At 38.0% G+C, this 27,316-nt stretch overlaps 1 protein-coding gene across 2 annotated transcripts in view; it reads left to right on the top strand.

Moving 5' to 3' along the window:
• mmp17a (matrix metallopeptidase 17a) overlaps nt 1-16,773 on the top strand; it is a 93,228-nt gene extending 76,455 nt beyond the window's left edge. For both annotated transcript variants that reach the window (XM_083564124.1, XM_083564125.1), the window contains exons 6-10: nt 3,140-3,242; nt 4,402-4,484; nt 5,392-5,544; nt 6,200-6,457; nt 12,916-16,773. In XM_083564124.1, coding sequence (XP_083420250.1) covers nt 3,140-3,242; nt 4,402-4,484; nt 5,392-5,544; nt 6,200-6,457; nt 12,916-13,241 — 923 coding nt within the window. In that variant the 3' untranslated portion in view covers nt 13,242-16,773. The remainder of the gene's footprint in view (nt 1-3,139; nt 3,243-4,401; nt 4,485-5,391; nt 5,545-6,199; nt 6,458-12,915) is intronic.
• The last annotated feature ends 10,543 nt before the right edge of the window (nt 16,774-27,316 follow it).

Below are 27,316 nucleotides of genomic sequence, written 5' to 3'. Positions count from 1 at the left end.
ACTTCAAAAAATAACTAAAACGGCTACTCAAATATTCTTTCTCTTCTTTCTTCATTCCTTTTCTTCTCTCTTCTGACCCTTTCCATTTTCCCCTCTTCCCTCAACTTGTTTGAACCAAAGGCAAAATGTCCTTTCTCAAAAACTGTGCAGTAAACCTCACGAGACAGGTGCCCATCTTTGCATAAATCTTAAATCTCATTGAAACTGATGAGAGACCAAAGCGCTATTACAGGAGGGGAAGCACACGTTGTTATAGTTGATGGATAAATGGATGTTATAAGAACATTTTCAAACAGGCCCACACTGTTGCACCTGCAACTGTATATATCTTTAACCTTTTTGTCCTCCATAAGTATTTGCAGTAATCAGTGGGTATTGTGGGAAGCCTCTCAGCAGGCACATCCGATAGCATTTAACACCTGCACCTGTTCTGGTGACAGAGGTAATGTGTAAAATCGGTGAGGGCCGGAGTAAATGTGTTGCCCTTTTTGAGTCCACAACCCATCTGTTCGCATAGTTTTGGGAGGACAGAGAAAGCCGGGAAACCCTGAAAAGAAAGACATGCAGAAATGCGGAGAACTTGTCGACATAATCGGTCATAAAGCAAAACCAAGACATAATCTTGGAGACATATCCAAATTCTAAGGCATGGGATATAAAAGAAAGAAAAAGAAAGTAAAAAGAAAAGAACTATTTTATACTTGTCACATGTACATTACAGCATTGTGAAATTCTTTCTTCGTATATCCCAGCAATGTTAGGAAGCTGGGGTCAGAGCACAGGGTCACCCATGATACAGTGCCCCTGGAGCACAGATGGTTAAAGGCCATGCTTAAAACCCCAAGAGTGGCATCTTGGCGATACCTGGGGCTTGAACCCCCGACATTCCGATCAGTAATCCAATCAGTGAGAGAGTAAAAGACAGTCAACCAAACTGAGCTGCCTAAAAATGTTTCCGCTCTTCATATACTGAAATCAAGACATGACCAAAAAGTAATTATTAGACATTGCACTAGATTCCGAGTGAGACTGGTTGAATATTCACCATTAAAAAAGACATGAGCATGAAAGAAGGATACAACCATTATACTGCTGCAAACACTATAGAAACTGCTGTTCACTGTCATTTACAAATATGTCTATTGGTTCTTTGAACAACACCAGAGAACACAGAGAATGCGTAAACATTTAGACCCAAGATGCGAGAACTGACAATAGCAAGGAAGACTGAGGAACGGATTTCTTTATATTAAGGGATTATTGATGTAATTACATGGCAGTGCTGTGACAGAAGGAGAACTCTGGGATTTAATGGGCCGGCTCGGAGCCCCGGACCAAACCTCTCACAACTCAGTATGCCACTGTGCACCCAGCCATCGGCAGACAGGAGGAGAAAGGGAGGAAATGAGGAAGAGAAATAGAGGGAGGGTAAGAAAAAAAACATTAAGACTGGCTGGGATGGATGATGAGCTGCGAGATCCTGAGACCTCCAGTGAACTCAGGTTAAGCCATTAACCCCTGCCGTTGTCTGAGGCTCTGTATTTCTTTAAAATAATTGAATGTGACAGATAAAGTTTGTTTTCGGATAAAAGTTTGTCCACATCAGTCACACCGATTAGGCAAATGCCTCGAAGATACCGAAAAACGCTGATACAGCCAGCAACAAATGAGATCAAATGGCGATCAGTTAGTGTAATTTGATTTCCATAATGCTGTCCAGTCTTTCCTGATATTCATTTGTTATTAGAGAATTCATCATTTCTGCGAAGCGTAATTACACGCTCCTAAAGCATGCCGAGTAGCTAAATCAAATTAGCTGTAAATCAAATGTGCATGTATTTTCTATTAAATAAGGGGCTGAAGTTGTGTGTGGGTTTTTTTTGTTTGTTTGTTTATAAGAGTGCTCAGATTTTGTGGAAAGTAAGACTGATGTGTTTATTTAGAGAAATCCAATAAGCGTATAAAAAGTTCATGGCTGGGGTCAGAACACTGGCAGAACAAAATAGAGTGGGGCAGAGTCTATATATATATATATATATACAGTACAGACCAAAAGTTTGGACACACCTTCTCATTCAAAGAGTTCTCTTTATTTTCATGACTATGAAAATTGTAGAGTCACACTGAAGGCATCAAAACTATGAATTAACACATGTGGAATTATATACATAACAAAAAAGTGAACTGAAAATATGTCATATTGTAGGTTCTTCAAAGTAGCCACCTTTTGCTTAGATTACTGCTTTGAACACTCTTGACATTCTCTTGATGCCTACTTTGAAGAACCTACAATATGACATATTTTCAGTTCAATTTTTTGTTATGTATATAATTCCACATGTGCTAATTCATAGTTTTGATGCCTTCAGTGTGACTCTACAATTTTCATAGTCATGAAAATAAAGAAAACTCTTTGAATGAGCAGGTGTGTCCAAACTTTTGGTCTGTACTGTACATATATATATAAAACAGAAAATTAGACAGATAGATTGATGAACACCAGAAAAAGCTACACTATATATATATATATATATATATATATAAATAAAATGTATTATGTACAATATACAATACGTACAATATATATAATGTATTATGTAAAATATACAATACGTAGAGTATTCAAAGTTGGTCATTTATATCATGCAGATCACTGCTACACGTTCTTCATGCCTCCAAGGTTTTTCACAAGCATCAAGAACAATGTCTTTAAACAGACAATGAGAACGACATGAGGACTTTTAAATGTAAAAAAAAAGGAAAGTGTGTGTTTGATTTATTTGCTGTCAGATATAATACAGTCTAACATAAAAGCAGGATCATTCAAAATAGGAGAGATTAAAAATAGAACGCATATGAAGACGGCAAACATGAAAACACATTTAAAAAGAAGTCTAGTACACCGTCAGTATATCGCTTCATGCATAGTCCTAATTATTATGTTAGTAAATATGGTTTAATGTTACAGTATGTCTTCATTAATCGGCAGCTTATCAAACAAGTAACTGAGAGTCCATAGTGTGTGTGTGTGTGTGTGTGTGTGTGTGTGTGTGTGTGTGTGTGTGTGTGTGTGTGTTACCTTCGAGGTAACAGTATAAGGGATATGGAATTTGAAAACGATTTGGGACTTTTTTCTCAGGTGTAAGGGACTCGGTCTCCCACACAGCTCGTCCTGATGCTTCGTCTCATACAGATGATCCGCCTGTTTTAATGGACCTGCCGGAAAACAAATCCACAGTGCCGTGAGTCCACCTGCAGCTTTACAAATCTACATACATATGCATAGATATACACATTTGTTTTATTCTGCAATATATATTTTTAGAACCCTTTTTATACATTACTCACATTCCGTTTTAAATCCTATGATCATATTATTGTAGCACCACTGGCAACCAGGACGTCTCATAGCTTGCTGACTAGACATAATTCAGCACAACCGGTTTGCATAGCTGCATTGCATTCCGGACCTTTAGGTCAACTGTTCCTATGTTGGATTGATATGAGGTTTCTGAAAAATGTTGGACAAGAAAATGAATCCTTGTTCTTTTCTTATCGGGAGCGAACAGCCGAAAACAAGCAGCTATCGCTTCCGTTTGCGATCGTTTAATTATTTTCTCTTATTAAACTGCATTGTGAATGTGCGACCAATCTCTTTCTGTGAGTTCAGAGCAACAGATAACCATTAATTTCCTATGAGAATGATGCAAAACACAACCCCAGTCAACAAATTAGCACTAGAATCACTAAGTACATTCTTAATATTTCAATACAGTCATGTGTAATGTGTTCCCGAGGGGAGGTTTCTTCATCTCCAGAACGAAAGCAAGGTTTAATCGTCGTCTCACCGTCCGTGGACGCTCGGCCCGTCGAGACTGGCTTGCAGTTCCTCGTTTTTTTCTTTTTCCTCCATCTTTACAGATGGTGGGTGAATAAAGTTATCCGGACGAAGAGCTTTTATATTTTTATCCCTGAGAGCTTTTGAAATAAGCTGCGAATAAAGAGAGCTGTTAATAAGGTGCACAGTGAGCGCCGTCTGACAAAAAATCTTCGCGTCATTAGCAAAACAAACACGACGAATCGGCGAAACATTAAGCCGACGGGATAATGCACGAATGCAAAAACCCTTTTCTGCAAGCAGGTGATATCATCTCCCTTTACGTTTTGATCAATCAAATCTGGGCAAATATATTAAGCTTGGAATGAATGCACAATTGACTGCACAGTTGCACACACTTACACACACCGGGCTCTGTTTATAGTACAGGAGATCAATAGAAAAAAAAAGAGCTGTATATTTTTTACTGTCATCTGATAGCTAGCAGGGGGCTCTTTGGTGTGTTGTTTTTTTTATTTTTATTCCCTCATTTGTTCATTCTCTTTTTTTTCTCCATCTCTCAGGCCAGCACGTGATGCCCCTGACAGATGTACCAGTCAGTTCGATGCAGTGGCTCAAATCCGAGGGGAGGCCTTTTTTTTTAAAGGTAAAGACTTGCACTGTGGGACCGGAGCACAATCGATACACGTAGCCACACGGTGCATTCTTGCTTACCTGATCAGACAGTGAATTGGAAACGATTGTTAGGCGATATAGAAGGAATAAAAGATGACAGGGCATGCTGATAAAAGAAACTGAAAAAAAGGAAAGTGTGTCATTGTGATGCTTGACAGTTACCATTACATAGCTGCCTATTTTTCTTTAACAATTTTCTTTCGATTGTTATGAAGGCGCATTGTATTTTATCCATTTTTAGTTACATTTAATGTTATCAAACATCCTTTTATCACTTACGTTATAGCAGCTATTAAGTCGTTTTTTCATGCGCCCTTTTCTTTCCTCTGTTTTAAATGTAATCAAATGGCATGTCACATAACCCTCTATCGTCTAGACTTTAATTGGAAAACCTGAAAAATACAGCTTTACTTCTAATTGTTGCAAAGCATTGACTTGGAGGACTGAAAAAAATTCGAATAATAAACACTGTATTGACTTTTATTTAGGAAGTGGTAGCACAGTGGATAAGATGTTGGACTTCCGATCAGAAGGACATGAGTTTAAATCCCACCAATCTGGCGCTGCTGGGCTCTTAAACAAGCCCTGTAACCTTCGAGTTCTCAGCTGTATAACTCTGATAACTGTACAGTGCTCTGGATAGGAGCGTCTGCCAAATGCTATTAATGTGAATGTTCATTTATTTGGAGCGTCTGTCGAGATAAGTTGTTGCTCTAGTAAAATAAACTGATGTTTTGATAAATTAATCACTAATCAGTCAATCACTATTGGTACAAATTTTTTATGGTACAAATAAACTTCCTGTTTCATCCGATCGCTGAACACAGACCTCCGCATAAAGAAATAATGGGTTAAATCCATGCACTCTTTTTTTTTAGGGAAGTATTTTTGGCGGCTGACTCGGGATAGGCACTTGGTGTCTTTGAGGCCAACCCAAATCCAACGCTTCTGGAGAGGTCTACCTGCCAACCTGGATAGCATTGATGCTGTGTATGAGAGGCCTGGAGACCATAAGATCGTCTTTTTTAAAGGTCTGGTTTTTGAATTTTATTAACTACTGTAATGACTCCAGTTTTTAAAAAAAAACATGGATTTGGATCTAATACTGATTTATGTGAATATGTCATATATAATGGTACTATTTAACTATACTATGTAACCATTGGCAGGACTCGAATTTATAAAAGTCAGATACTCTATCAGTGAGCTATGGAAGAGGGATGCAAAGTCCAATGTCCATAAATGCAAACAGCATAATAGCACAAAAAAAAAAACACAGGAAAAATGCAAACACAAAAAACTGCCATGGGAATAAAAAAAAAAAACAGAAAAGCTTACATGACCAACAAAAAAACAAAGTCCCATCAAAGACCAAATGAGGTTTGTGAGGACTTCAGTGAATTAAATATACACAGGGGAGTCAGACACAGGTGGCATCAATGACATAATAAACAGTAAAACAAAAGACAACAGGCATGAAAACGGGGGCATCTAGTGGCCAACATGCAACATGACAAGTGCCAGAATGTTGACAGTTTTTTGGCAACCGTGATCGTTGTAATTTGCGAATTAATTTTAAATAAAATCCCTCTGTTTTCCCATTGTAACTTGTGAACGAGCAATGTCTACTCTCAGGTTTAACGTGTCCTAGTGCTAACGTATTCTAGTTCTCTGTATCTCCATTAGGAATGAAGTATTGGGTATTCAAGGACAACATTGTGGAAGAAGGCTACCCACGGCTAATCAGTGATTTCGGCCTGCCTATAGAGGGTGTCGACGCTGCCTTCGTCTGGATGCACAATGACAAGACGTACTTCTTTAAGGACAACCATTACTGGCGCTATGACGACCATCTGCGGCATATGGACCAGGGATACCCAAAGGATACGTCGCTATGGAAAGGGATTCCATCTCAGCTAGACGATGCCATGCGCTGGTCTGACAGTGAGTGTTGTAATTTTTTTTTTTATAGCCTACTCTCAGTATGACGACTTTGAAGTACACAGCAGACTCCCTTTGTTCTCATGTCTCTAGATGTCTCTGGAACAACCACGCACGGTTTTCCCAATGTCTCTTTGTATTATAGCGAGAGAAAAAAAACTCTGAGGCGTACAGTATAAGCTCTATTTGTTTTGCTTGAGAAGGTGCATTAAGGAGGTCATTGTATATTCTTACAGTACGCTGTACTGAAAGTATTCAATATTTATACGCTTGAATTTGTATTCGTCACACTATGAATAAAGATAAAGTCAAGCCTTCAGGACTTTCTGCAGCTCACAGTGCATTTCAACAAAGAGCCCCGAAGAGGAGTTCCTGAGAGTGGATTATATATAAAAAGTTCTCTGTATTATGTTTTTTGGTTGGCAAGATAGTGAGGAGCTTACTTGGCTTTCTTTTAAGAACTTAATTATGGACGTAAAGACAAAAAGGATTTTTTTAAAAAAGGGAAAAAATGTCTAGTATTCTTGTAGTGTTGTTTCATTCGTGTACGAATCTGGTGAATGATCTTGAAAAAATTTCATCCACACCCTTGTAGAAGACTGTACATAACTGATTTGGCGAGACTTGCTGTTGAGTCTGAACTAGTGCTTTACCGACTCTGAACAAATTAGTCATTGACAAATAAGGCATTTATTCAGTTTTGATGTGGGTTTCATTGGTTCAACAACAGTAGAAGAGGACGATAACTTAGCACCATGTGTACATTTCAGAAGGAGTGATGATGTAATCAATATAACGACCGTGTCGTTCTTTTAACAACCTGGTTTGCCAATTATTACAGTTCATTTAAAGTAATTTACTAATGAATATAAAAAAATATTTACCTCTTTATAGTTAAACTTTCTTTCAGCTTCTCCCATTAGGGGACCATCCGCATGTTTGATTTGGCATGTTTTTACGCTGGATGCCCTGCCTAACGCAACCCTCCCCATTTATCCGGGCTTGAGACCGGCACTAAGGCTTGTGCAACCCTAATGGCTGGGGTTAGTTCTTTGACGGGGGATCGAACCCGGGCCGCATCGGTGAGAGCGCCGTATCCTAACCACTAGACCACCAGGGAACCTTTTTTTTTTACCTGTTTATAGTTCCTTATTAAATATTTCTTTCTTTCTCTCTTTTGACATCCATTAAACAAGAAATGTTACAGAGATACTGAAAAGCCCTAGATCTGTAAAACTTTACTGTAACAGAAGATTTTAAGTTAAAAAAGCTCTAACACTAAAGACTCCTTTCATAATTTTTACAGAAAAGTTTTCCCATGTCAGTCATGTTACATTTCTTTCCATCTTTCTAATTTGTATTACAGCAGGTTTAATAATATCCTGTAAATCCTGTATTTGGTTTGTGAGTCGCTATAGAGCATTGTGGTTGAACAAAAAATAAATAAAAAATAAGATCTGCTTATAGAACCAAATAGACAAAATGTTTGTCATGCATTAACACATTTATGTACACAATTGTTAACTTTGCTAGCTGATTGCGAGCATGGTTAATGTCTATTGCTAGCATGGCTAATGTCTAGTTAGCTGGCATTAGCATTAACACTACCTCATTTACTGTGTGGGTTTCGTAGGGTTGTGCTGTTTATGTAGGCAGAAATGTTAGGCCACAGGTTATATTTTTAACATTTTTAAAATAACTTCCCTAGAGATGCCCCGCCTCTGCTCAGTGAACAGCTTTCTTCATAGTTTCATTCATCGCAGCTGTTGAAGGCAGAGTCAGCAAATTTGACGAAAATTGGCTGAAACTAGCAATTTAGGAACACAGAGTCCATGTACAGCACCTCCCTTTGGTGCTTTTTCAAAAACCATGAAAGGCGATGACTTTTGAGCTATGTGCTGCGTACGCACAACATGATTGACAGACGGTACAGACAACGCTTTGCCTCAAACGACTGAGAGTTGGCGACCCACAGAGACCAGCGTTTCTCCTGTGAACGGATTTATATTAACAATTTAATAACAGTGGGGGTTGTGAGAGGAACCTTGCCAAAAAATGACAAAAATATCCTGACTAGCGTTTGATTTCTGCTACCGAAAAGCTACAGATAGCCGCTTGAACAACAAGAAAGTTTTTAAACATATGTTTTACATTTGAAAACAGGAAGTAGTAAAAGGTATCCTCGGTTGGTTGATGGTAAAATGGTGGCACTTCATCTGAGGTAAAAAAAAATTATAATTCAGTGTGATATTATCTATGAAAAATTGCATCTTATAGGAAGCATTTTATTGAAACCATATTAACAAGAAATTCTCCATAGACTATACATGATTTGAACTCACTTGAACTCATGGTTCACATAGTTTTAAACCGAATTTCTAATCACTCCAGCTCCATTATAAATTCTCCTGCGAAGTAAAAACCTGCCATCATCAACCATCCAGCCAATAATTACACAAATGCGTATTTTCCATGGAACTGCATAGTCCCATTGATTAAAGATAACCTAGATTGTTTTATTTGTACAGTTTTACTCAGCTTTTAATCCATCCAGTTTCAGAGAGATTTTTCTCTCACCACCATCCTCCCCACAGTATCCTTTCCGACCTTTTGAAGTCTTCAGAATCCTAACAGCTTCAGAAAATAACTGCGGCTACCTTTAATTGAAATGCTTGAGAAAATAAGCCTGTCAGGCTGAAAACAAGAGACAAGAAAAACAAGGTTTCAAGACATTGCGACGTTCCTAGGTGCTTCTCATTCAGCTCTATCGTTCACTAATCAGGGCACTCATTAGGGAGGCAATCCAGTTTTAGGACTTTCTAAATTGCAAAATCTGTGCGAAACTGAGCAGAGCGAACATCAGTGCTCCCTATGCTCTCTTTCTAAATATGATTTTAGATTTTCTGAAGCCTTTCAGCTCAGATTATAAATTGTAGGTCAAATTATATAATATTGCATCTATGATTAATTTTTGATCTACTGTATGTATATATATATATATATGTATTGGTTTGTTAAAAAAAAATCTACTAGCTAGCCTACCAACCTACTTGTAGTACCGTGACAAACACAATTGTGATTGCGCCAACGAATCTACATGTTATTAGAAAACTGAAATATTTCATAGTTTGTTTTTTTACGGTGACTGATGAGGAAATTTGTAGTTTTGCGCTATTAACGTTTTTGTTACGTTCCCATAGTCACGCTTTAAAACCCGATTACGTAGTCATGTCAACAGAAATAGAGTCATCACTGTTACAGTGTGTAGTCTGCCAGTCAGTGCCTCAGTGTCAGGTAGACAGTAGGTGACATTTTGTTTGACAGACATAACATTAAGTGTCACATCTGTTACCTCGAATGCTAAAATAAGGGGAGTTCAATATCAATATGCAAATTTTATTTATATAACATATATAAACTTATATAACTATATAACTTTCTACCAATGCAAGTGTGATTTTAAAAAGAATAGCAACAAAAATTAGATGCAGCTCACTAGTAAGTGGTGCTATGGTGAGCTATTTTTAGAAAAGGCCCGCAGGCGACTCATGTGGTCCTTGCGGGCAATCTGGTGCCATGTTGGTGACCCCTGTTATAGGTTTTACCAATTCACAATCTTAGAAGCTAGGGAGCTGATTGAGACACATTATCTGATACCATCGGACAGACATGACACAGGTGAACACAGTCAAGTAACAATGTATTGGTGCAATATATATACATGGTGACAATGTATTTGTCACCATAGAAACAGTCAAAAGGACTAGCAATAAAACTACTTCTAGAGTTACAGTATATATAAAAAAAAAAAAGGAATAAGGTTTTAAGATTATATTTTCACAACTTGGTGAAAGATGTTTTTATAGTACACACACACACACACACACACACACACACACACACACACACATTTTGTAAGTGAAAAAATAAATCGTTGCCTGTGTACACATGGGCCCATCTTCAAATTCAGATAATTCTTCTTCTATTATTATCGTGCCTCTGTATATGTGTTTGTTATAATACAAGGCTGATAAGATATGGCAAGCATGTTCTCATGCCCATCACTCAATCATAACAGCAATCTGGATTTCAGCAGAGTGGACCAGATAACACTGCAGGGTTCATCACAGACCAACACTCTCTCTCTCTCTCTCTCTCTCTCTCTCTCTCTCTCTCTCTCTCTCTCTCTCTTCTCTCTCTCTCTCTCTCTCTCTCTTTCACTCATTTTTTTCCACTAACATGCCATTTCCTCAATTTTTATCTTTCTCTTCAGAACAGAAAAATCACTTCTCCAGCAACCACACATCCTTCACGACGTTGTTGTCTTCCTTGCTGTCAGTCTACTTGAAACTCCTTGTCTTTTGCTACCTTCCTGTCTTTGACTTTGTCTCAAACACATCCACACAATCACTCTGCATCACACTCTTATATTGAACCTCTTTTCCAGACTGTAGAAGTGTGTTTATGAAGTACGCCTCTTTGAGGTACTGCCAGCACCAGAGGTTGTTTCACACAGCTGTTTGAAGTGCGACTGTGTGCCAGGTTGAGCTAAAAAGTGACAGTCCTTCGGCCTGACAAAACCCCACTGGGGCTTCACAGCTGGGGAAAGGGAGCCGGACTGAAAGAGAAGGGTGAAAGCAGGAACAGACAGAGACAGTTGGTAGACCAAGAAATCCAGTATCAGCATATTTCAGAGAATTCGTTAGAAGCTAGTTGGATGAACTTGAAGAAAGTTTTATTTCAGTTCTATTTTGTACGGCGTAAGACTCGCCTCGCTGTGCATCTCTGCTTCGCTTTACCTATCGATCGCGTTTAATCCTCATAATAGACCTCATTAGAATTCTTATATGCGTGTCTGATTGTTGTCTGAGCCTTTTTATTTCTAGCCCCCATTGTGTACAAACTGCATGCATGTGCATTTATCATTCTTCATTCTAGCTGCTGTTGTTCCTGTTGCATCATCCTCTGTCTGGAAATTCGGATCGTTATTCTTAATTACATTGCATAGAGAGAGGAAAAAAAAACAAGAAATACAAATATTTGTATGTTTTCTCTGTGAAGCAACGTCTATCTAAAGTCTAGACTGTCTTCTTATTGCATTCATGCAGTGGTGGGATGTGCATTTCACACCTCAGTCCACCTATTAATACCATCATTATGACACTACAGCTAAAGAAACATCCAATTTTATAGTGAAACGCAGTATAACAGCGCACTGCATCACAGACCGGTGTCTCATGCAGCGAGAATGAATTCCATTACTGAAGCAAGAAAACCAATAAACACAAATCAACAAGTCTCCTTTAACTGCAGCCACAGCTGAAAGTCCACACCCCCGAATCCCCCACCCAAACCCCAAGACCCTGGATTTTCTGTGCATTACCATTTTCATGGGGATTTCAAATGAAGGCAAGTTGTGAGTTTTTGTGCAAATTCTACAGGAAAGAAAACTTTGAATTATAAATATTTCATGAAAAAAAAACAGCTGCTTTGAACTGTTTTGGCTAAACTCTCCTTGCGATGTCCAGCTTTTATTAAAAAGTTCGTTTTGAAACTGTTCTTATAAGTGTTTCTGCAAAACAAAACTTTTCTTCTTCTCTGTTTGCAATTGTTGAATGAAAAAACAGTCACACGTATGTATTTAAGCTTGTGCAGTTTGCTACAGATGCGGTTTGTGAGCTCTGACTAGTGCGCTCTCTGACCATCCGATCAAAGGCCGTGAAAATGCAGACGGTATTGTACACCTACTAGATGGTCCCAATGCCAAGTCACAATATTATTGGTTTAAGGCACAGCTTCAAGCAACATGTACTTGCGATACGGGTGCACACGCTGCTGATTCTGAAAGGCTCACGGTAGATTTCGCTGAAATCTGACCGGATAGAACCTGAACATGCAAACAATAAAAAAGTTCAGCTATGAAATCAAAAGAATAGACTTATTGGAAATAAGTTATTTCATGCTCATAAAAAAAAAAAAAAATGTTTACATGACAAAATTCTCGATTTCATGCCCATTAACTACTTCATCTCACAATCTTATTAACCATTTTTTTTCTGTCATCTCCAATTTCACCAGTAAGAAATGTTTATATTCTGATAGACGAAATGCATTTTAAATAATATTTGTTTTATTGTTATCTCTTTTTATCTCTATATTCAGGGCCACTGCGTCTCGACACGAGAACAAAATAAACACGGCAAAAATACCTAGGATGAAGCAACATGCATAACAAACAGTATAACCATGGGGAAAATGGAAAGGACAATAAAGTAGAACAATAAAGTGGGCTGAACAGTATTTCATATAACAGACCATCCTATTTTTAATTCCTTCATGCTACAGCATTACACTGTAGAATTATAGGACACTGGGTTTTCCTATTGCAGTTTTTGACTAATGTCAGGTAATGACAACAAAGATCAGACTCGTCATTTGTTTGTGTTTATTTGTCCTTGTAGGTGCCTCATACTTCTTCAAGGGTAAGGAGTACTGGCGAGTAGTAGGAAGCGATATGGAGGTCGAGGCAGGGTATCCTCGCCCCATCGGAATAGACTGGCTGATCTGCAAAGACATGCAGTCGGACGCCCCGGAGACAAGGAACAACGAGACAGGCTCGCAGCTCACCGGGCAGCACCACACGGACCACGCCGAAAACGGTTACGAGGTGTGTTCCTGTACCTCCGACTCCGGCTCGTCTGCAAGCCCACGCCTGCAGCTCGCACCTGCCTGGCCGCTGATCGCCTTTTTAATACTGACACACACCCTCACATGTGGTGCACTCTGATGACGGGGACACCACAGGCCTGCACTGGCATGGACATGGACACCGAGAGTGCGTATGCAAGCGGCTTGTGGGAAGGACAGCAGAGGGGCGAACTTACACTCTAATCAGTGATGCTTTGGCAAACTTACACTCCATTCAGTGATCATTGCTTACATCGGGCTATTTTATATTGAATAATTACTATTATTATTATTATTATTATTATTATAACTGCATTGAAATTCCTTTTTTTCTTTTGTGGGCCTCCAAACAGGTTTATTTCAAGCACTTTGTGAAATCCATGTCAAATATCATATGCTTTATTCTTTCCTTGTGCAATCAGAAGGATATTCAGCATTTAAAGAGCGAAAGATGTTTATCTGTATTTTCCAGACAAAAAGTCACACCAGTTTTTTTAACATGCCTCACCCCCACATTAATATAAGTTTAAAAAGAACTCATATGTTGGGTTATTCGATAGATGCAATGTTTATTAAAGTCAAAACCCTCATTATTCTTTTTTTTTTTTTTTAAGAACAATGTGAAATGGCTTGTTTGAATAATATCCAATGTTAAAAATACAACTTAGACCCTGTTACATGACCCATCATGCACGATCCATACATGTGGAGGGACTGGGAAACCTTTTTTTTTTTTTTTAGTTTTGAGAACTGAGGAAATGTGTTCCTATTTTTCCATTTGCATAACAACTTGTTCAAAGTTATGACTTTTTAAGGTCTCGCTTACCCCGAAAACTAAAGGAGAAGAAAATTTCATTTAAAGATTTCATTCCGAGCTGCTGAGAGGGAGCGTTGTTGACATTAGGGACTTTACGAAATGATAGCAGCATGGAATGAAAAACTTTAGCTGTACTGTGAATGAACGAATTGGAGTCACTGCATGCTGCCGCCGTCACCCGCAGGTCCAATACGCCAAAATAATTAAATTGATATAGGGAAAATGTCAGACGCTGGTTATAACGACAGCAGACGTGTAACAAGATCCCAAAACGTAGTCAAATTCTGATGTCATGGGGAATCAAATTTCTGATGTTTTAAATGCATTTAATCACCGTTCGTCCATAATGTTGCAAATGTTGCTTACTTTGGTTTCCATGACTGACTTGAACACAATGAGTTGTGATTAGTTCAGATCAGGTTTTCTATCCCTAAAGCCTGAACGTCCCTCTGAGGTTTTCTATCTGCGCTTCAGTTATTTAGGCTTAAGTCTGTTCGGCATGTAGCTGGTTTGATATAGTATCCAGACAGACTGTTTTTACCAATGCATTTGCTAAACAAGCTTTTATTCAAACGTGCACATACTAAAGGTGGCCAAGGCACATATTCTGAGCTCGTTTGGCACCTCATTTGTGTTCGTCCTCAGAGGTTAATGTCACGTTTCCGTTTTTGCGCAATTCCAACAGAAAACGGTTGAAACGGTATACAGTAGCATCTTGTGACTACTAAAACGGGTTGTGATTTGAGAAACAGATCATGACAACAATCACGTCCAGAGCAGAGAATTATAATGGAAAATGGTATTCTTTAGGCTTTTGTTTTTTTATGTAGTCTTTTAACTAAATAAAAAAAAATCATTAAGGACTTTTTTTGTGGTGAAATATGCGCCACTCCTACATTCGGTTAGATAAAAAAAAAACTGCTTTATGGTTTGATTGCTTGTCCACACCAAAACTTGAGGTCATTTCCATCTGTTTGAAGTCGTAAGCGGCCATGCTTTATAATAGGTTTTTTTTCTCATTTTCTTGATCTCGACATGACGAGTTGTTTTCCCATCATCATGACAATTTTCTCACCATAACAAAACGTATCTTGTGATCTTAACATAACAAAAGGTGTTCTCTCGTTATCGCGACTTGACCTCGTGACCTCAGTGTATAAACCCGTTTTCTTACGACGTCATAACAGTTGCTATAAAACGCATTGTTACCATTTCAGTAACCAAATAAACAAGAACAGCAAACCTTAATCTAGAATATTAGCAATAGGCCTACATTATCTTCCTACTTTCTTGTCAGGTTCTACTCTCAAACACTGCTCTCTCTCAATGCAGAGATAAAGTCCATATTTGCTGGCGGAAATTAGTAACTTCGATAGAGAGTTCACCGGAAACATTCACACGGCGCGAGATTTTCTCACGATACAATTATGCTGTGAGATATAAACGGGTGTATATGTCGAGATCACGAGCGAATTGAGTCACGATAACGAGAAAATGACTTTTGTTATTTCGAGATCACGATCGTTTGTTTTCTCAGGGCGAGAAAATTATGTTGTGAACGTGAGAAAACCAGTAAGATGATAAATACTATAACGCACGGCCTCTTAAGACTTCAGTAATAAACAGCTTTTTATATTTATTTATTTTCAACCGATAGAAGAATAGACGACTGAAGAGTTGTTCGTTTGAATGGATCACATGACTAAAAACACGCCATTATTTCTGAACACCAGTCCACAGTACAACACGAAAACACGGTTTCCAAATGGTATTTCAGTTTTTAAAAAGAAAAAAGAGGGACAAAATTCCTGAAAAAAACATAGGGAAAAAAAGATGCCTATTGAAAAGGTTTTCCCAGACCCCCCCCCCCACACACACACACACACACACACACACACACGATAAATGTTCAATTCAAAGGGCTTTCCGAGGCAAGGAACTTCTTTAAATGGCCATCTGTGATAACGGGCTGTACATAGCTGCACATCTCTCATCCATGCGAAATGTTACTTTTATCATTTCGCCATCATTTCTGCTGTGCTCTAAACAGCTATTACTGTTTAATTGCAAGCGTGTTAATTCTTGACGCATGTGACTTCACCTGATGGGTCGGTTTTCTCTCGGTTTCTATTTTTAAAAGATATTCATGCATTGTGTGGGTAATTACAAATATTTACATGTCATACACAGCAGCTGTGAAGATGCGAAAAAATTGGAGGCATCTTATAGTCTGGAAAATAATGATAACGGTAGGCATAACAATACCATCGTATGGATAGTATACTTAACCCTCAAGTGCTTTAACTGACCATGAACACTGATCCGGGCTTGTTCTTTCTGGAAGTCTTTTTATTCGTGTCGTATTTTTTAAATTTCCCTCGCTGAGAGTTTACACAGCCTCCAAACAACTTGTGGTTACCAACGACTCTTAATTAATATAACAGCTATGTGTATTTTTCTAAGGAACAATATTTTGGAGTATGCATTTGCAGGCATGAAACATACAGCCTCGTTTGTGGGATTCAGCATTTTCGAGCTCGAATCCTACCCAGGAAGAAGGATTTTTTTCCCGAGGAATTCGACGGAGAGAACATTTGAGTCGTGCCTAGCAGAGAGGACACTCACAGCTTTCTCTGACATGTTATGATTGCTTAAAAGTATTTACTTCTATACAGTAGGATTATATATACAGATATATTTAATTTCAAGGGTTGTATGGCAAAAAAAAAATAATAATACATTTCAATTCCAAGCTGTCTTTTCTAAAGGGGAAATATTTTTATAGAAAAATAAAGATTGGTATGAGCCGTGACAATGTGTATGCTGTCCGTTGATTTCTGCGTCCGAACCTAAAGCAAATTTTTTCACCCCGTTGTTTACAGATGCTGTCGGCGAAAGACAGGCGCTGTAGCTACGCCGTTTCTCTCCCGTCAGCGCACAAATAAAAACGCACAGCGCAAGCAATCAAAGTTGCCTACTGCGTCTGCTTTGGGGGTTGTTTTTTTGTTGTCATACAGCGTGTTCTCGGGCTGAACATTTTCCCGTCTTGCAAGACGAGCACTTTGTTTGGGTGCAGAGACGCTTCAGTTTCTCTACGCCGGCAAGGCGGTACACGCTGCATACATTTCTGACAAAAGGTATGTGAACTATCCGTCGCCTTGGAAACGGGCTTCCATTTCACCTCGTACAAGGTCTGCTCATGAAAACAGGCGTACGGGTCTCAGTTGTATAGTCGTATTGGATTCCTTGCCCATTCACAGGAATAAATAGTAGAACGTATTGCTCTTTAGTTCATGTTCATGAGAGATGCTTTATTAGGTACCTATGTAGGAAATAAGCAGGAATAAATATGTAATAAATGCCTTATTAACACCTAATGAGGTACAAATGGGTACTCATAAGTAGTTGTAGAAGGTTCAAAATACTAACATGACGAGTAGAATTACTAATAGTGTTGGTTCTTGAAACTTGATTTGGGAAATAAGAAATGTCATAGTCAATTAGTTTCAGTTACAAACGTCTGCCAGAGAAATACAGGATTTTTGTTTTGGGCTGATCACAAAACCTTTCTCCTTTTTTGTGGTAATAAACACGTAAAAGTCTGACCAGAATACTGTGATCCACAACGCATTAAAAAATAACAACAATCATCATAAAAAATAATGAATTGTAAATGAAAATGGAATCGTTCCACGATTTTTCACGAAAAATATAAAAAAAAACGAGTAATTACTTTAAACATTATTTTATAAACTATGTCTAGTATTGGTACAAATAATCGAAAAATGTTTCATATGCAAAGAATGCATTGTGTTATGCTAAAGCCCTGATTAGCAACAGTATATAAAGAAAAGTAACATTAGCTGGCTAGCTTACTTAGCCAATGCTTCAGCTTGCTAGGTTGGTTTCTGTGTACAAAAAAATATGTATGTAATATGTAGTAATGATGCCCCTTACAAATATTTATTACCTATAGACCAAAGCAGTACCTTTATATATGTATAAAATTAACACGACGTCTTCGGTTTAATACCAAGAACTAATGCTAGTCTTCTATACAGCTTTTATACTGTGAAGCTTTAAAAACAAATCTGGCTAGCTACCCTAGCTGACTCAGCTAGCCTGTAAATGCTTTTGCATTTTGAGCTGTGAAATGTTGAAAGCTCCACAAGTTTTTGGCTTAGCACCATTTGCACATAATTATCATGCTGTTTCATTGTGATGCATTTAAAAACAGAAGATACCCGATAAACAGATCAACTGGGCCTGGGACGCTTTTCTGGCTCCACTGTATCAGATATTGTTGCTGCTGACTAAGCATTTGGTGCCTGAAGTGTAGAATTTTTGCCGGAAAATATAGAGCACATTTTTTCTTTTAATTGGATTTGTTTCTGTATCGGGGTCATAAATGAAATATCGCCAGCATATATAATATAATCGAATTAATACGAATAAATATGTATAAATAAGTGGTGCCCAAACTTTTTCTGTGAAAGGCCAAAAATCTAACTTTGCATTACGCCATTATATTCAAATGTAGGTTTCCTTTACTTTATGATTGCATAATATTTCAAAAATAAAATAGAAAGCATTATTTTTGTAATCTACTTAAACTAATGCACTTATATATTTTTTAATTCTTGTTTAGTAGAACATATAGTACAATGAGAAACAATCTAATTAATTGAACAGTAGAGCTCAATGCCTAATACAACTTTAGGACATGAAGCTGCTCCTTATTTTTTTCTTATGTTTTTTCTGAAAGGCATTTTTTTTATTATTTTCTAAAATAAAAGTATACAGTATATAAAACAAGTATACAGTATGGAGTCCAAAACTTTCCTCTACCAGTAATTCTTTCAGCATCTCTCAATAGGGGTCGCCACAGCGGATCATCCGCAAGTTTGATTTGGCACATGTTTTTACGATGGATTTCCTTCCTAACGCAACCCTCCCCATTTATCCGGGCTTGGGACCGGCACTAAGAGTGGCTGGGGTCTGTAACCCGAGCGGTGAGAGCCTAACCACTAGACCACCAGGGGACCTCCACCAGTAATTACTCTTTATAAAATAATAAAGTATTGCATGGTTTGTAATTCATGGTTTCTTTACGAACTCAGCAACAACAAATAGCTAAAAATAAAGATGACGATGATAATAATTAATAAAAAAAATTGTCCTATTTAAACACTAGTGGTTAATGTTACTACTCACGACCCTTCATACTTGCCTATGACTTACTGGACAATACGAAATACGAAAGTGTTCCCCAAACCTCAGAAGGTTTAATTTCATTTGGGTTGTGGCAGTGTCTTCTGCTTAGAGTAGCAATCCATAATGTACTCCAGTAAATAATAGGAAATATTGCTGCTATAAGCAAAAGATACAGCCAGCAATCCAGACCACAGGCTTCTGTTTGTTCTTGGCAGGGTTTGCTCAAATGGTCATCACACCCAGATTCCATCTCCAACCACAAATAAGTTCACCAAGTCAATAACATTCATAATTACAGTCAAGCATTGTGCTTGCGTACAGTAATCGAATTTTTCAGAATCAGCCAAACGTTGTTCTAAAGCAAGTGTCTTCAAAGTCTTAAGATTGTTTGATCTAGAAGGAAGATTTTCAAGGTTATGCCTGTGCCACCATATAACTAGACATATTTTATAGTAACTGGAGAGTGTGAATGTTCTCAGGGGTTGTGGTGCGTAGCGGGAGCTCAGGTAACAAATTAACGTCCTCAGGACGTCCTTTAAATATCCTAAAGATGAATGATGTTATGATATTATTATATAGCACAAAGGCTGCCCCTAACGACAATTCAAGAACATTGGTCTTACTTCTACATTTAGAAACCAATTTGTTTGTGGAAGAACAATATTACGGCCAAGATCTCATTTAAAATGTGGTTTATGATGAGTTTATGATCTGGTTAGCAGCATCATTCACAACAGCTTCTGTTAACTCACCTGAAGTCACTCGTGCCACTGATCCCTGTTTATAGGGAACTCCGGTGTGGAAAATGCCGCTGATTAATTCAGCCCATTCGGTACACTGTCTTTTTATTAATGCCTTTTGATCAGGTCATTTAAATATCTTTAAAAGTGTGTTCGCTGTCGGCTGTACAGAGAGTACAGGGGGGTGTAAGCACTCATCTCAGTTTTAATGATGTGGCAGCCCAGGAGCATCACAGACATTTTGCGAGACAGTATCTGATTACGAGCTGAAATGATTAGCCTGTGTGGGCTGGGTTGTTTATTGGTGGTATACGCAAGTTAGAAAGTGCAAGAGGTGTGGCGGAAGAGTTCAACGATGCACCCTGGTGCTTCAAAGCAAAAAAGATACAGCGGGATGGTTGCCATTCAGCTCTTTTTTTGAACAGTTTGATGGATAATGGTGGCAGGCAGCTGATGTTCCTTTAGCCGGCAACAAGCAGTGCTGCAGATTCCCTGGCAGCTCCTGATAACCTATGAACCCTGATGGAGTTGAAGAGAGAAGCCAGTGTTGATAAGCAGACAGTTCATTTTCCCTCGCTAGTTCCAGGATGAGCACTTCTGGCTCAACCTGTGTCATCCTCCGGCTGACGTTGATCTGTCTTTCCCATCAACCCCAGTGACTCCCAGCTTTGTCAGTTGGTGAATACTTGTAGCACTATTTCACTGTCTATGAACCGTGAAAAGAAAACCCCCATAAAAAAACAAGAGATACTGAAAACTGGCATCTACAGCTTGAGAACTGCTACAGAAAATGATTTTTTTTTTTTTTTGTAGTCAGTAAATGTTGTGCTGTCCAGTTCAGTTCAGTAGCACTATCATTGCACCTCAGGAACTGCAACAAACACTAATCCCGGTGAAAGCAAGCATCGTGCTGTTTGCTCTATGAACATTTACAGTAGAGGAAGAACAGCAAACAGAATAGATTTCAAGGCCAAATTGGGTTTTATTGAAAGGCTGCATGGCTGTCAGGATCTTACTAAAAAACATAGAATTACATCTAATACATTTCCACAAACTAAGATAAAATGAAAACAGGTAAGTGTGATGTACAGAACACTGTCTCTTGTTCTATATACTGTAGCACAAAGATTGGGGATGTGTTTAGTAGTGGGTTAAATGCGTGTGCACCACTGGTTTCCAATAAAAATGCTGGAAAAAAAGGTAATCTTATTTTTCTAATTCCTTATTTTGGTGTGGGGGTCAGGATTTTTTTAAGATGTACAGTAGCTGAACTGGAGATTCTGCAGAAACACATGCTGCATTAAATACAGATGCAAAATCAAGTCAAGTCAAGTTTATTTCTATAGCGCTTTTCACAGCAGACATTGTCTTAAAGCAGCTTTACAGAAATCAACAGTGAAGGTGAATGGTGTGTATTTATCCCTGATGAGTAGCCGTGGTGACTGTAGCAAGGAAAAACTCCCTTAGATGTAATGAGGAAGAAACCTTGAGAGGAACCAGACTCAAAAGGGGAACCCATCCTCATTTGGGTGACATCAAGAGTTTGATCATAAATCTTTCAACAATACAGAACACTGGAGAGTGAGAACTAACATGAGTACTGGAGTATAAGATTATAAGTAATGTTCTTTCTACAGTCTTATACAGTCTTTATGGTTATAAAACTAGGAGCTACTGAGCTCAACATTTGTGATCATCACAGATCCAGCAACAGCTTCTCCATGCCAGAGCCTTTAAACACTCCAGAAGGTCCAATGTCAAAACTTCACACATGTAGTGGGATCCAATTGGCACTGGTACGTCTTTAGATGGTTCGGGATGTTTGCGAGTTCGGCATCTACTTCTTCAAAGGTCCATAATCTTCATGAGGTGGGACATGAATGGAGCTGGCCAAACCTCAGGATGCCTCAGGATGGGGAGAGAAAGAGAAGCAGTGGAGAGAAATTAGCGTAGCTGCTGTTCATGATATTAACAGCACAAGTTGATAATGTATATGACCTTATGTTGTCAATTCATATAACTAGGTTCCTCTAAAAAATTTACCCCATATTAGCCTATGAGTTAATATGGTTTGAGTACTTATCAAATGTATAATTAAGGGTTGTTTCTGCATGGGAGCAAGCTCCAGAAAATGCTGAGTGGTAAAAAAAAAAAAAAAAAAAAAAAAAAAGGAACAAAGAACTACAGACAGATGTGGAAAATAGTAAGTCACTGTAGAGAGAATAGAGTTGTTTTGGCACATGAGAATAGTGCCATTGAGGTTTGCACATATTGCACAGACCCTCCATTGGATATATCTTGTGGCTGAGCCGATCCCTCTATACAGGGTGGGAATCTGGCGAGACTCAATATCTGGAATCTGCCAGCACAATAATTTGTTAGTTTTTTCTTTCAGTGGGGGTTGCACTGGCAACAGGCTGTGAAGGTCAGTCCAGGCTTGCCTATCCCACACCACAAATTTCAGCATCTCCTGGGGTTTCCTAACCGTTCCCGACCTTATTTACACCGCCTGTTCTTGTGACCTTATTCTTTCGGTCACTACCCACATCTTCTGGCGATAGCTAAGTACACGGACATGGATTGACCAGCGAACAGAGTGTTTTGTACACAAACTGATCTTCTGCTTCACTACTTCACTACCTGCCACTATAAGTAGCTTATAAAAACATGTGTCTAATCACTCTCAGGATAGCTTCCTTCTAAAACCTATTCCCGTCTTCTGATTTTATTAGCCACACACACTCACACACTACATCTCTTTTGCCAAGTCTCAGTTCTACTGCAGACCTGCAGCACCTCCAAGTGGAGATTACAAGTAGATCAAAAATCTATAAGCAATCGTATTCTTTAGCTACTTATCTATCTGTGATGAGGAAACTTTATTAAAGTTACATAGACATATCTGCATGACGTCCTATTAAAACATTATGTTTACAACCCTCTCTGATTTTTTTTTTAAGTATAGTTAAAAAAATGTACTTCCTAATGCTGAAGTGCACAGTGCATTGCTGCATAGTGGATATGTGGATAAGTCAGCGTTCTGTGAAGCTTTTGTCGACTATGCATAATTCCATGCTGTTTATTTCTAATGGGCAACGCAATAGCCAGTTTCTATTTCATTTTTCTATAATAATGCAGGAATAATCCATATTAGAAAAAAATTAAAGAAAAGAAAATGGGTACTATTCAGATAGTCACAGATAATCTTGGAGAAAAAGACGTCAGTGTTCATGTTATTGTTATACTAATTACATGACATTAGCTCTTGAACTTTTGTTCTGTTTTGGTACACTCATGTTTTGTGGTGAATATGTGAATGTGGAAGTCTAATAGATTACATTTAGGAGGCTCATGCACAAATATACTTATACTTATTATAGATTATAATGTAAGCATTTTTTTTGTATTATCTAAAAATTTTGTATGGATTATATTGTATTACGTAACATGTGAGAGTGTGGTCTTATGGGATAAATAATAAGTGACAGGGAGGTGTGATGTGGCTTAACATGAAACAGTTACCCTTAAAGTTGAATGTTTTCCAATAAAAGCATCTCGAAATTTTTGTTTCCTCTTACACTAAAATCATATGCCAACAATTACAAGATAATCATGTCTTTAATATAAAAAAAAAAAAAAAAAAAAAATTATAAAATGTTAAATGTGAATGTTTAAATGCAGCTTGTCAGTGTTAACAAAAAAGACACAAAGCCCTTTGTAAAATAGTAACAATGGTGGATCAAAATTAATAATAAACAGTCTAAGCTGTTTTTGTGGAAAAAGGGGGACCTACACCAAACTTGTGCCACCAAAACAACTCTGACCTGTCGAGGCATAGATTCCACAAAACATCTAAATGTGTGCTTTGATATCTAGCATCAAGCTGTTTGCCCCAGTCCTTCATGTTGCAAGGTAGAGCCTCATTAATAGCAGTGGTTTTGTCCAGTACATCCCACAGATGTTCAAAAAAAGGTGTATGGTCTGCAAAAAGTGCGATTAGTCTGCAATTTGGTCTGTTTAGGTAGGTGAAACATATCAAAGTAACATTTACATGAATTTAAGGACCCATGTTTTCCCAGCAGAGCACTGCCCAGAGCATCACACTGTGTCCACTGGCTTGCCTTCTTTTCACAGTGCATCCTGGTTCTGTCTCTTCTCCAGGGTAAGTGACACACACATACTCAGTCATCCAAATGATGTAAAAGAAAATGTGGCTCATCAGGCCATGCCACTTTCTTCTACGCTCCATGATCCCGTTTTGATGCTCACAAGCACATTGTAGGTGCATTAAGCAATGGACAGGGATAATCATGGGCATTCTGACTGGTCTATACAGAGCAAGCTGTTTTGGACTGTGTGTTCTAAATCTTTCTACCAAATCCAGCATTAACCTTTTCAGCAATTCAACCACCGTTGACGAGCAATCACAATTGGCGCCTGACAAAGTCGCTTAGATCCGTATGCTTGCTCATAGCAGCTTGTAGTGTAGCTAGCTGTTTTACCTTTAAAAAGTCTTTCTTGGCTACTTTGAATAATTGATTGTTTGTAGCTTGATGAGATACAATTGAAAACTAGCTTCCTGAACACTAGGAGTAATATGTACAAATATAAAGCAATCTGCATTTACTGGACACTTTAATAGAAACACATGTTGCTCTGTGTATTCATACAGTTATCCCATTAGATTGTTGTGTGGCAGCTGTGCAATGCATCAAATCACCCAAACATGGGCCAAGAGCTTCAGTTAATGTTTACAATAAACATCAAATTCTAGTGGTTTTGATCATGGCATAGGTGTTTGGTGTACTAGCTTGAGTATTTGAGTAATACAATTACTGTCCTTCTGGTATTTACACATGTGTCAGTAACTAGAGTTTGTCCAGCAGTTTGTCCAGCTGTACATAAGGTAAGAGGAGAATGAAGAGACTGGTTTTTAAGTTGGCAGGAAGGCTCTGGTAACTCAAATAACCACTCCATACATGTTTACATACTTGCAGTCAGCTAATGGCACCTAGAATGTTTTTTTTTTTTTAACAATCTAGATGAGTTCCCAGAAGTGTTGAGTGCTTGTTGGCTGCTTTTCCTTCAATCTTTGGTCTAACTCAACCCAAATCATTTCAACTGGATTTTGATGGGGTGATTGTGGAAGCCAAGTCATCTGATGGAGCATTCTATCTCTCTCCTTCTTGGACAAATAGCTCATACTTAACCTAAGGGTGTGTTTGGGGTCATTGTACTGCTGGAAAACCAATTATGGTCCAACCAAGTGCAAACCAGATGGGATGGCATGTCACTGCAAAATGCTGTGGTAGTCATGGTGATTAAGTGTGCTCTCGACCAACAGTGTCACCAGCAAAGCACCCCCACATCATCACACCTCCTCCTCCATGCTTCACAGTGGGAACCACACATTCAGGAACAGTCAGTTCACCCTTTGAATGTCTAACAAAGACACAGCAATAAGAATAAAACATCCACTGATCTAATGTCCATTCTCTTCTGCTTGTTGTTCTTTCAAAGTAATTTTTTTCTGCCTCAGTTTGACCATGAAGGCCTGCCTCATGCAGTCTCCTCTGAACAGCAGATGTCTGCCACTCTAGAGAACAATTATGTAATTCAGCGATTATTGAGGCTGGTGAATCTAATAAACGTATCCTTTACGTAGCTCTTGGTCATCCCTTGCTGTGATGGTCCTCATGAGAGCCTGTTTCATAATACTGTTTGATGGTTTCAGAGACTGCATTTGAGGACACATTCAAAGTTCTTGTGATTTTCGTTATGACCGACCTTCATTTCCTGAAGTAATGATGGACTCTCTCTTATCTTGCCTTAGCTGAGAGTTTCTTTCTATAAGAAGGCTTTGTACATTAGTAGTAGTCTAATCTCTGCACAAAACAACTAATGATCTAAAGCAGATTAAAAAAGGCAAGAAATGTCTCAAAGGAACTCTTGACAAGGGCAATCTAAAATATAAACATATTCTGGGTTAACACTTTTTGTGTTTATCTACATAACTCACTATGTGTTCTTTAATAGTTTGGATATCTATAGTATTAATGTATAATGTTGAAAATAATAAAAAATAAAGAAAAAACACTAAAGGAGAAGGTTTGTCCACATTTTTTGACAGGCCCTGCATGTATTTTGACAAATATTGGTTGTATAGTTTATTATATTTTTACAGCATACAGTAAAGCCTTATGGAACAGCTTATCAGCTCATGCAAAAGCATATTAAGTGACAGTGACAGGCTGTCAGGGCAAGCAAGGTCTTTATTTACTGGTCAAAATTCTATCAGAGTCACTGAATTACATTTTAATATATTTTTGTCCATGAATATATGTTAAATTACCCCCAATAGTCTTCATTTCATATCATTTCCCTCAGGTTCTGCACAAGCTCAAACATATTAAAATTGATTTATTAGCTGTTTTATTATTATTATTATTATTATTATTAATATTGCACAATGTCTGACAGAAGAGAAACAATAAATTGATTTGGCCGCAGATATACTTAGAAGGACATTTACAAGATGAACTTTTCGAAAAAAAATATAAAAAAAAATACATTGCTATACATTGTGAGGAAAGGTCAGCCAAAACAGTGGTTAAGATTTTTAATGAACCATTTATACTTTTATACATTTATACTTTTGTACTAACCATTTATACTTTTTATAACTTTAAATTTTTTTTTACTTGTTTCATACTATTTGAATTCTCGAATCCTTTGGGAAAACCGTATTGCACGGAAAAAATGAACATCGCATGGAAAAGCCAGGGTTGTTTAATAAGGTCAGTATTGATGCTTCAGCTAGAGATGATGTATGTGGGCTGTTCAGCTGTGGCTGCATTGAAAGGAGACTTGTTGAATTGTGTTTATCAGGTTTCTTGATTTAGTAATGGCATTTATTCTTACTGTATGAGATATCTATCTGTGATGCAGCACTCTGTTATACTGCATTTCTGTTTGATATTGATGGTTTCTATAGCCGTGGCGTCATAATGATGGTTTTAAGAGGTGTATTATCTGCAATACGTGCAATACCACCTGTGTGAAATACTACCTGCAATGTGTACTTTTTTCTTCTCTTATGGTATTTATACATTGTACTGTGTATATACTGTATATTATAGTATGTGTATATTCTTTTTATATATTTGCATTTATTTTTATTTCTTTCCTTTGCTGCTGTAACAAAGAAATTTCCCCACTGTGGGACGAATAAAGGTATATCTTATCATATGTTATCATATTAAATCAGGTAAGACATCACTAAGGGACTAGGTTGTAAAATCCACAGCCTGCCACTGGTATATTCCACAGACAAAAAATAGTATATCAGCAGTAAGTTAAGGTAAATCCTTTCCACTGAATATTTGTTATGATTTTAGACATGGC

The sequence above is a fragment of the Silurus aristotelis genome (genome assembly GCF_946808225.1).
Source record: "Silurus aristotelis genome assembly, chromosome: 16".
NCBI lineage: Eukaryota > Metazoa > Chordata > Actinopteri > Siluriformes > Siluridae > Silurus > Silurus aristotelis.
This window is presented reverse-complemented; position numbering and strand designations above follow the sequence as displayed.